This window comes from Taudactylus pleione, unplaced genomic scaffold (assembly GCF_031769625.1).
Source record: "Taudactylus pleione unplaced genomic scaffold, aTauple2 ptg000609l, whole genome shotgun sequence".
Classification (NCBI taxonomy): domain Eukaryota; kingdom Metazoa; phylum Chordata; class Amphibia; order Anura; family Myobatrachidae; genus Taudactylus; species Taudactylus pleione.
The window spans coordinates 4,359,995-4,371,485 of NW_028285011.1; the positions used below are offsets into that span (position 1 = coordinate 4,359,995).

The 11,491-nt window shown below is 43.2% G+C and overlaps 1 protein-coding gene across 3 annotated transcripts in view; it reads right to left on the reverse strand.

Moving 5' to 3' along the window:
- The window catches only part of TMEM131 (transmembrane protein 131), a 299,432-nt gene extending 290,372 nt beyond the window's left edge, over positions 1–9,060 (reverse strand). For 2 of the 3 annotated variants that reach the window (XM_088454095.1, XM_088454094.1), the window contains exon 1: positions 8,480–9,060. In XM_088454095.1, the coding sequence (XP_088310221.1) occupies positions 8,480–8,687 (208 nt within the window). In that variant the 5' untranslated portion in view covers positions 8,688–9,060. The remainder of the gene's footprint in view (positions 1–8,479) is intronic. The other variant, XM_088454093.1, reaches the window with a different exon arrangement.
- Between the last annotated feature and the right edge of the window lie 2,431 nt (positions 9,061–11,491).

Here is an 11,491-nt window from a genome sequence, read left to right on the forward strand (position 1 = left end):
TGGACGATTCAGATGATGTGTCATTCTGATTTGGCCGGAAACTACATATCAGGCAGCCATTGTCCTAGTGTGTACCCAGCTTAACACATTTGTGGAAACTTCTGCAACAGTGTCAGGAAGAACTTCCCAAACACTATTCGATTTCCATTGTAGAAATAATGCCACTAATATGTTCAGCAGTGGCTACTGTGAGGAGTCAAAAATTTACATTATTTATTTTTTGCACGGTTGAGTCTCCCATATGCGAAATGCTCGGGACCAGGAGCATTTCGGATTTTGGATCATTTTGATTTTCGACGGGTGTCACGGAAGGTGTCGCAAGGTGTCCGGCGGGTGCTACAGGTGCCGCAAGGGGTCCGGCAGGTGCTACAGGTGCCGCAAGGGGTCCGGCGGGTAAGGCGAAATGGTCCGGCGGGTGCTGCAGGTGTCACGAGGGGACCGGCGGGTGACGCAGTAGTGTCCGGCGGCGGCTGGGGGCCCGGCGTGTGGACCACGCCGCTATTCACTGGCCACTGATACTAGTGACATCAGGTCATGTCGTGACGTCACAGATGCCACAAAATGTTCCGGTTTTTAGACTAACGGATATGGGAGACTCAACCTGTATATCCATTTATTTGTTCTATGCTTTAATTCCACAGTACATTGAGACATTAAACTGCGTCAATTTCAATTAAAACTGGAAAAATAAGAAGGGGTGAACTAAAACTTTTGAGCGGCAATGTAGTGGGGCACATCCACTAGCAGACCAAAAACCGATTGTAATCGTGCAGTCGTTTCACAGTCTGTGCTGTGCGTACACTGAACGATTGATCGTTCAGTGAAGGCACCCTCCAAACTGTTGCTATCGACAGATTTACCAACATGTTCGCCCGATGAGATGTCGGAAACGACCAAACGGGAGCGCGCATTGCTGGTAGTTTCCGACATAAAAGTGCACGATTACTGAGCGATTGCACGATCAAGATGTCGTAATCTTGCAATCGCTCAGTAATATCAGCATGTGGATGTGCGCCTTATGATGCGTAAACATGTAGCGATTTAAGAGAACGATTTGAACGATATAGTTACAGTTACCTTTCAAATCGTTCTTTTAAATGGTCCCTACTAACAGTCGACCAGCGATGCGCAGCCACGTATGGACGATATCGTCCATCGGCCGTGCATGCCGGTCAACTTGCTCAATTTCGAGCAGGTTACTATAGGGACCCGCGATAGACGATCGCAGATCGCTATAGTCGTCGGCAAGTTGGTGATGTGCTGGATGATTGAAATTGATTATCCAGTATACCAGGGAGGGTGCATAATGATCTGCCAGCGATATCGTATCGCTGGCAGATCGCTGTGTGTGTACGGACCATTAGGTTAGCAAAATTTAGAAAGATATCAGAACTGTATTAGAATTTACAGGTATTTATAAACGCCGATATATAAATAGGTTTGCTTCGACCTGTTGACTGTTGCATCACCAAACCATACAATTGTGCACCTTGAAACTTGCCCGGTAGCACAGAAGTATTGCCAAGGTAAACACTGACAGGAGATAACTTTTACCAAATACTAGGTCAGATACTGGGTCAGAGATGAGCAGATTGCCATAATAGTTACTTCTTTCGCTCACCTAAAACATTTTTTCTCTGAGAATAGGAGATGTCATTAACAGATAAATGAGGCATAGAACATCAAGCAAACCTGAAGCAATTAGAAGTCACACCTACTACAGTTTCTCAAAAATGTGAGTTTCTTTTTATAAACTAATCCTAAGGGGTTGATTCAATTAGGAGCAATCATCTAGTGCCTACGGGTAAGTGAGGCTAGATACGCCAGACTCGCAGATATTTTTGTTCACAACCCCATAGGGCTGCGTACAAAAATCAGCGAGTCTAAAGTGAGGGTGGCCAGTTCGGGTGCCGTTGCCAGGGATTCAACGACATTGCAGCAACAGGCCCCCCTCACATGTGGCGAAAGAGTTCATTTGAATCGACCCCCAAGTATTAATTTCTTGGGCCATTTGACATTGTTGGGAGTTGTATGCAGTCCAGTGGCCATTTTCCACTTCAGTCTATTTAGAATGAAATATTTATAGATAGATATGTAGGTCTTCTACAAGAAAATATGCATTATACAATAGGGAAAGCTCTTCACAAAAAGAACACAACATTTGCAGAGTCAGAACATAGTTGTAATTCGATAAAAAGGAAGCAAATAAAATTTGTGAAGAAAATTCAGATACTTTCAAAGTACTGAAGAAGCATTTTCATAAAGAAGTACCTCTAGATGCATGCCATTTCTTTATTCACATAAAGCATTTTTCATAACTACTTCCTATATTCTCCAATAATAAACAAATGGGGACAACATTCTGGCCCTCTACTTCCCTATTTTCCCAACTACTGAAGGAGCTAATGCAGAGGTTCTCAAACTCGATCCTGGGTGACCTGGAAAATGTGAACTGTGTGGGGGACACAGTTCACCCAGCAGATGCACAGGTGTAGTCATTACTCATGGACACATTTTAAAAGATCCACAGGGGGAGATAACTATCTCACTTGTGATTCTGTGAGGAGACCTGGAAAACATGCACTATTTGGGGTCCTGAGGAAAAAAAGTCTGAAAACCTGTGAGCCAATGCAATTAACAAACATCCAATCCACCCCAAAAAATAAAAAACATTCTGCTTCAGTTCAGTGCCTGTCTCATGGGGGCTGATTCAATTCAGCACGCTGTGAATATCTCCAGGAAGTTGGTCCCGTAGTTATTCAATTCAGAGCAGTTAAGCCGACTAATGGATTTCTTTTCGCACCCTCCTGAGGGTGCAAGGAAAAAAAACTTGGCAAAGTGCCGACTGCGAGGCCGTTTGCCGGCTTTGCGCGGCACTAACAGCCTTGCGGCCGACACTTTAGTCTAAGAATGCCGGTACTCACGACTAAACACCCAGGTTAGGTTGCGAAAACTGCCATGCTCAACATTCTCCGACTTAAGTTGTTAGTCGGACTAAACAGCGCAGTGAATTGAATAGTTCCAGGACCAACTTCCTGTAGATATTCACAGCGTAATTAATTTAATCAGCACCATAGATTCTCTGAGGGGGGGGAATTCAATTGTTTGTTTTGGCGTCTTAAGCAATTGGCGTCCATCAGAGCAATGCAATTATTTATTTTTACGCCCATTAGCTGCAGCAGACATTTTTTCTTGCAGGCTCCTGAGGTGCGAGAGAAAGTGTGCAAAGTCTGTCGTTTTGGCGCCCAAACCCAAACTTTAGTCGGGTTTAGCCGTTCTGAGAGTCTAAGGGCCGTATCAGGTGCGAAAAGCAGTTTTCGGCAAAAAAAGTTTGACGTCATTTTGCCAGTGGAAACTTATTCCCATATTCAGTCATGGAGACTTTTCGCTGGTGCAGAAAGTCAATGCAATGAACCCGGCAAAAATGTTTCGCCTATGAATAGCAGTCGAAAAAATTTGCAGAAGTCCGGAAACCACTCAGCACCCTTAGGACAGCCCCCCCAAAAGTAAAGTGTATAAAAAAAAAAAAAAAAAAAATTTAAATACATCAGGTCACCCAAAAAAGCACTTTCATTTTGGGGCGAAAAAGACCAAAGTTGGGGAACAAACAAAAACTAGCGCAATAGACTCCAGGGGGGGTCCGCAAGTATGCACCAGGTGTTTTTAAGCTTACAGGTGCTTGCGGCAGGTGGATTTATTACGTTTTTTTGTTTTTTTAAACTTCACCATTAGCAACTTTTAAATATGCTAGAATCCATTTTCATGTACCCCAAATTTGCTGGGACTAATTATTTTGTTGAAAAAAAATATTGCTTAATTCCATTCCTCAGCACTTGTTCAAAGACGCTAATAGCAAGCTTTTGAAAAAAATAAAGTACCCAGAATAGTTTTATTAGGGGTACTAGAACACCCCTATAGTGATCCCCTATGTTAGTGCATCTTTTCAGGGGGTTCAGTCAGTTTTCCCCATTTCTGACAGGACTTTCCACCAGGTCCAAATTCGTCGGGTGCAGTTATCACCAATTCCTAATTGAAACGGGGAAAAGCGTTGACACACGCGATATTTTTCCGCAAGTAAAACCAGCGATGACAGCAGAAAGTCAAGTATGTGAAAAGTTTGCCTTTTCGCACCTAATTGAATACGGCCCTAAACCTCTTGCTTCTGGGCGAGTTAAACGCTAATATGCATCTATCAAAGAAACAATTGAATTGCTCTGAGACTCCAATTAGTTAAGACGCCCAAAAAGACAAATCCCCCCCTCTCAGAGTACCCAATTGGACTGAGCAGAAAACCTCATCCTCTTCATTGCCACTTTGTTCTTTTGATATTTATGGGATATACCAAAACGTAAGGAAAGCAAAGAAAAAAAAAAAAAAAGATACAAGTTAAATTAAATCAAATTTGACCATTAGTCTGTCTGCCATGATGGAAGGTTAAGAAACAGTGATTGGGGATCTGGTGTCACCAAACCAACTACCCAAAAAGTTAAACCATCAGTAGGCAAATGTCAAACTTTCAAATTAGGATACCAACCAACTTCATGTCAAATGTGTACCAGGGGACAACTCTTGCAACTGAAAATAAAAAAAAATAAAAAAGTTCCCACCTTTATTTTTTTTGCCCATTTCACAAGAAGCATTTTAAATCTATGCTTACATACTTTCATCACTATCTGTTATATTTTGTGGGTTTCCTTTTTAATATAGTACATACAGTTTGTAGAATATACTGTCTGGTAAAAAAAAAAAAAAGTACTTTGTTAAGAAGTTACCTCAATTTCTGCAATGGACCCTGAATTTAAGGGGGGGGGGGGGGGGGAGGAGTTCTTCATCATTGGTTTTAAAATTGCAATTTAGGTTCTCTATGGAGGGGATTTTTGTAACTGTTTAATTTGGCAGACATGCCTGTTATGAGAGACCCCAATACTCTATGTGATACCAATTTGCTCAAGGAGGGACCATTTTTAAAGTATTTCTTATTACCATTTTATTTGTTGACTATTACACACAAACGAGGGGAAAAAAAAAATCTACATAACAGGTCAATGCTGGGCAGACAGCTTGAAACCCAGCAAATATCATGGCCATACACTGAAAGATATGTCACAGTGTATTGCCAACTATATCTGCGTTGCTCCCCTGGGGATGAGACATTTCCCGATGAGGAACAGGGGAAATGTTTGGAGATCAATCGTAGCAGTGCATACACTGCAAAATGCAGCCGACTGATGATCGGATCAGTCATGTTGGAGGATTTTTCATGTTCGAACATCTGACATACTGTACACGATTATCTGCCCAAGCCACCAATAATCTGCGGATCTTCCATCAATTGCATAATGTATGCCCACAATAAGTCTGTCCTGTCTCAGACATGCTCAATAGGTGGCGTAACCAACTGTCAGTAACTAATGTAACGGTTACTAATGCTGGACATTAGCTATACAATTATCTGTCAGACATCTGTACAATCTGACTAGTTGGAATGAAGATTATATAGTGTATGCCCAGCTATAATATTGGTGTTTTTTTGGTTGTTCCTTTTTTTAGCCCCAATCTACAGAGACAGTTGCAAGAAGTGGAACATTCCACCACTCTGAGATAGCTTGGCTAGGCTACTCATCCACGATGACACATGCATACAAACACACATACACTAGCTGAAGTACCGCCGGGTTTAAGCCTTCAAGTTATTACATTTTATTATGTGATGTCGTCCAAATCCATCCAGTGGAAGACCCAGAACAGGCTCTGCATGTCAATTTTCTGCCCAGCATCCCCTGGTCAAAGTTCTGCCCACCATACACCAACGGGAGGTCAGCCCAGGACCCTAACCCCCTAAAACCTTGTCAGGATCCAACTGGAGCACCTCATGTTTGTTTCACCACAATCGGTGCAGGGGTGTCCAAATACATAACCGGACAGACAAACCAACAAACTGACCAATTATGTTGTATACAAGATATAAAATGTAATGATTTTGAGTAAATGAGAAAATGGTTATATCCTCTGAGCCTTGGTCTTCCAAGACGAATAGCTTTCAGCATTGCTGGATAAATGTAGGACAGTGCCACAAATAGTTAACTCCAATGGATAGTACATTTGCAAACAGGGCCCTCTTACCTCTAATGTCTGCCTTTCATTACCCAGATTTGTTTTATTACTGTTTCTTCAAAATTATCAAGTGCAATGGAATATGCTGGCGCTATATAACTGTTAATAATAGTCTGTCACAATATAGTGCAGACTATGAACAGCTCAGTCAGCCAATGTGGACATGTGATGCAAGAGCGATCCAGTGGCAGTAGATAGAGCAGCAACGCTAACTGAAAGTCAGAATAGCCGGTAAAAATACAGAATTAACACACACACACACACACATATAAATATATATATATATATTTATATTTATTTTTTACCATTTGCCTTCAAAAACAGCATCAGTTCTTCTAGGTACACTTGCAGTTTTTGAAGGAACTCAGCAGTGAGGTTGTTCCAAACATCTTGGGAGAACTAACCATGGATTCTCTGTGGATGTAGGTTTGCTCAAATCCTTCTGTCTCTTCATGTATTCCCAGACAGATTTGATGAGCTTGAGATCAGGGCTCTGTGGGCGCCATATCACTTACAGGGCACCTTGGTCTTCTTTACGCTGAAAGAAGTTCTTAATGACATTGGCTGTATGTTTGGGGTGGGGATGTGGTCCGTATCCCGACCACGGGGATTACAGCAGTCAGAATCCCGGGGCCGGCATCCCGAAGGCAAGTAGTGGGGTTAGGGGGGGTGTTAGGTTTAGGCACTGGGTGGGGGGGTTAGGGTAGGGAGAGGGTTAAGATACTTACCGACAAGTGTCTATATACTAACCTTGTCGGGATGCCGCCATCAGGATTCTGACCACCGGCATCCCGTAGCCATCCCGTTTGGGTTTGCTGCCCTGCTGCAGAATAAATTTGGAGCCAATCAGACGCCTCCCTGATGGTATTGCATGATGGTTAAGTACCTGCCTGTATTTCTCAGCATTGAGGAGACCATAAATCCTGACCAAATACCCAACTCAATGTTCTGAAATGCAGCCCCAAACTTGCAAGGAACCTCCACTATGCTTTACTGTTGCCTGCAGAGACTCATTATTGTACCGCTATCCAGTCCTTCGCAAGCAAACTGCCTTCTGTTACAGCCAAATATTTAAAATTTTCACTCATCGGTTCAGAGCTGCCATTTTTCTGCACCCCAGTTCCTATGTTTTTTGTGTTGTTGAGTTGCTTGGCCTTGTTTCCACGTCGAAGGTATGGCTTTTTGGCCACAATTCTTCCATGAAGACCACTCCTGGCCAGACTTCTCTGAACAGTAGATGGGTGTATCTGGGTCCCACTGGTTCCTGCCAGTTCTGAGATGACAGCACTGCTGACATCTTCTGATTTCAAAGGGAAGTAAGCATGCGCCATTCATTTGATGCACTAAGTTTCCTTGGCCAACCACTGTGTCGACGGTCCGTACCGTTGCTCATTTCTTTGTGCTACTTCAAAAGAGCTTGAACAGCACATCTTGATACTCCAGTCTGCTTTGAAATCTTTGCCTGGGAGAGACCTTGCTGATGCAGTATAACTACCTTGTGTCTTGTTGCTGTGCTCAGTCTTGCCATAGTGTATGACCTGTGACATGAAACGGTCTTCCATAACCTCACCTTTGTAGTAGAGTTTGGCTGTTCCTCACCCAGTTTTAAGCCTCCTACACAGGTGTTTGTTAATGACTGTTTAAAACCTACATATGAAAAATTATTATTATCACCTGTTTGATATGATTGGTTCATTCTACAACTGACTATATAGTCTTACAAATTCCCTGACTTTGTGCAAGTGTACCTAGAAGAATTGATTCTGTTTTGAAGGCAAAACAGTGGTAACACCAAATATGGACTTGAATTTCTCATCTGTTCATTCATTTTGCTTTTTGTCAATTAACAAAAATAACCTAACACCTATTTTTGAAACAAACGTGTGTGTTATATATTATACATACACGCACACCAGATATGGACCTGCATACACCTTGACAAGGTGAACAGCTTTACCATTACTTTCTAGCAAAACTTTTTTTTTTTCCCCCAGTCAACAAATTGATAATGTATCACTAGTGTAACCATAAAACATATGACAAAGTACAAGCTCAGGAATAAGATTAAATATTCCAACCACCCCCATTAGGCTGCAGACTTTTGTATGGTGGAGAGAGGCAAATACAAAATGTATAACATTAAAACAAATTTCTGATGGGAGACGCAAGCAATTGTCAATATTCACATTAAGGAACAGTACAAGAAACCCCTATTGTAGAATCGTAATTAACCAGTTTACAATGTGAGCACCCTGATTGGCTGGGAGAGGATTCATGTGCAGATATGTCACAGACTATACCGCATCAGTACCCAAGTGACTGCCACTACAGGTAGGCAGGGTAGGAGGCAGGCAGGGTGTCTCACCTTCTGTGTGGCTGTGGGCGCTGTGCAGGGTGATCAGGGTGAGGAGCAGGCTGTAGATGCCGCCGGTGCAGGGGGTGCGTAGGCTCCTCTCCTCCCGCATACAGCCGCTGCTGCTATAGGTATTACGGTCACTGCCGCCGTTACCCCGGGAGAAGCTGCAGCAGTAGCAGTAGCGGTGCAGAGCGCTGGGGGGCCGGATCCGGGCCATGCTGGGTGTGCGGCGCAGGGGCTGCTCTCAGGGACACCGCATGTAACGCAGCCCGCCCGTCTCTCCTTCCTGCCGCCGCTGTGTCTCAAGGTGGTGGAAGCGCCACGACTGTCTCTCTCTCCTCGCTGCCGGCAGCGTCTCTCGCTGTCTCTCCTTAGTGGTGCTGTCACTCAGTCACTGATCTCTCTGCTATCTCCCTTCACATCAACAGAACTCCGCCAGAGCAGTAGAGATTTCGTGCAAGAGCGTCAACCCGTGCTTTCATTTCCTCGTAACCAGCCAGGCTCCTGCCTGCACATATCCGCTTCCTGTCATCTGTAACACCGCCTCCTCTCTGTACACTACAGCGCAGCGCCACCCAGCGGCCACTTCTTTCGCCCTTCTATGTTAAAACCGCAGTGCTGCCAGTGCACATGTTCTATACAAACATACTTGCATACCTGCTATGTGTCACACATACCTGTGTCACACTCATGCCACATGAGTGTACTTAACACTAGTTAGTACCAATCTTTTCTTTTGTACTCATTCACATGTATTAGACTATTACTTAAATGAGTGTTGTAGACAAAAACAAGTCAAACCTAACAATAATTAGGCTGCAGTCTCTCAATATTAAAATAAAATGTGTGCCTTTTTATACATGTTCTGTGTAGATACTCAATAAAATAAAACATTTTATGTCGGAACTGCCAACCTGAGCCTAATTATTATTACTTTTGTACGGTGAGGCAGACCCTCCAACATGACTCCTACCATCAGGTACAAAATGCTCTGCTCCTGGACTTCCCTCCTAATTTATGATTGCAGCCACCTGTGTTAAAACACCTGTCTCATCTATTACCTAGTACAATATAGGTGGCTGCAATCACAAATTAGGTCGAAAGTCCAGGAGCAGAGCATTGTGTACTCTTATGAAAGGAGTCATGTTGGAGGGTCTGCAGTGAGGTTACTAGTTACCACTTAAGGTGCATACACACACAACGATTTAGTTAATAAACGATTTCAGTAAACGATTTTCTACCTTGAAAAAATGAACTAAAATCGTTTACTAAAGTTGTTCATTTAAGGTGCATACACACTAGACAATATGCTCCCTGAGCGATATCGTCTAGTGTGTCCCCGGCAGGCTGTGCTCAATGTCGTTTATGACATTGAGCACAGCCGCTGAACGATATCATTAACGATATCGTTCAGCGCCGGGCTCTCTCCCCCATTCCCTGACATGCAGCAACCTGACGAGATCGTCAGGTTGGCCTGCATGTCAGGCCGATGAACGATGATGACGAACGACCCGCGGGAACGCGCGTCGTCGTCATCGTTCATCTTTTTGGGCTTAAAAATGGACGATAAAGTGGACGACTGAACGATAACGATATCGTTATCGTTCAGTCGTCCACTTTATCGCCCAGTGTGTACGCACCTTTACTATGTTCATTTAAATGTAATGAACGATTTTTTAGAACAAACGATTTTTGCATATTCTCTTACGGAAAATCGTTGAGTTGTCAAGTCTGACTGAACTACAAACTAGAAACTACAAACGTGAACGCGCATGAACGAAAATCGTTAATCGTTTGACTCAGAAAGTGAACGATTTTTACAAACGATTATCGTTAAACTATATCATTTAACGATAATCGTTCAAAAAATCGTTGTGTGTGTATGCACCTTTACAAATTAAGGTACTAATGTGACCTCACTGCAGACCCTCCAACCCTTACTATAAAATAAAGCTCAGGTTCACTTCAAGGGCCATATTATGTGGTCCTCACATTACCCTTAAAATAAAGTCAATAATAACCCTTTCCGAGCCCTCCCTACGCTAGTGAACGGATGCCGTGCGATGCGCACTGCATCTGTTCACCTTCTGCATACCCGCTGCTCTGCTATGCGGGTGTGCTCTCCCCAACTTCCCCCCCACCGTGGGACACTGTGGCCCGCAGGTGGAACAGCGGGACAGTCCCAGAAAAACGGGACTGTCCCGCTGGATGCGGGACAGTTGGGAGGTATGCTTTCAGGTATATGACCCAGGAAATACATGGGTACCTCCCGGGTCTATCAACCCTGGAAATTCCCAGGTCTTAAGTTGGCCACACACTAGACCAACTTACATCCAACCAGTCAACTAGTTGATTGGTTGGAATGAAAATCTGGTAAGGTATGAAAGCAAATGACAATCAGCAATTTGCTCCCAAACACCGGAAAATGGACAAAAACTGTTGTTTGAATAAATTGTTTAGATCAAACATTTAACAAACTTGTCTGACTGACCATTTTCATCTATTTTCTGGCATTTAGGAACAAATTGATGATCATCATTTACTCCAATTCCTTACCAGATTTTCATTCCAACCAATCAACTAGTTGGATGGTTGGATGAAAGTTGGTCTAGTGTGTGGCCAGCTTTAGTCTGAGACCCCCATTCACACAACAACAAAACCCGGGAAATTCCAGGGTGGGATACGTTCACACTAAGCACAGGTCTGCCCGGGACATTTCTGTTCACAGATAACAAAAACCCGGGTTGATGCACATTCACATCCAAAAATTTGGGTTTTTGCTGTATGTCTGAAAGGGGTATAATGGAAAAAAATTCTGTACTCTTACAACAATCACTCACCAAAACACTCCTCATGACCGTAACTTGCTCTAAAAATCTGCCAAATGCAACTCACACCTCCCACTTGCTGTAAAATAGCCTTCATGCCCTCAAACGCTCACTTCCTATAAAAAAAAGATCCCCACAAGCCTTTACATTTTCCCTTGATAATTCCCATTGAAATATATATATATATATATAT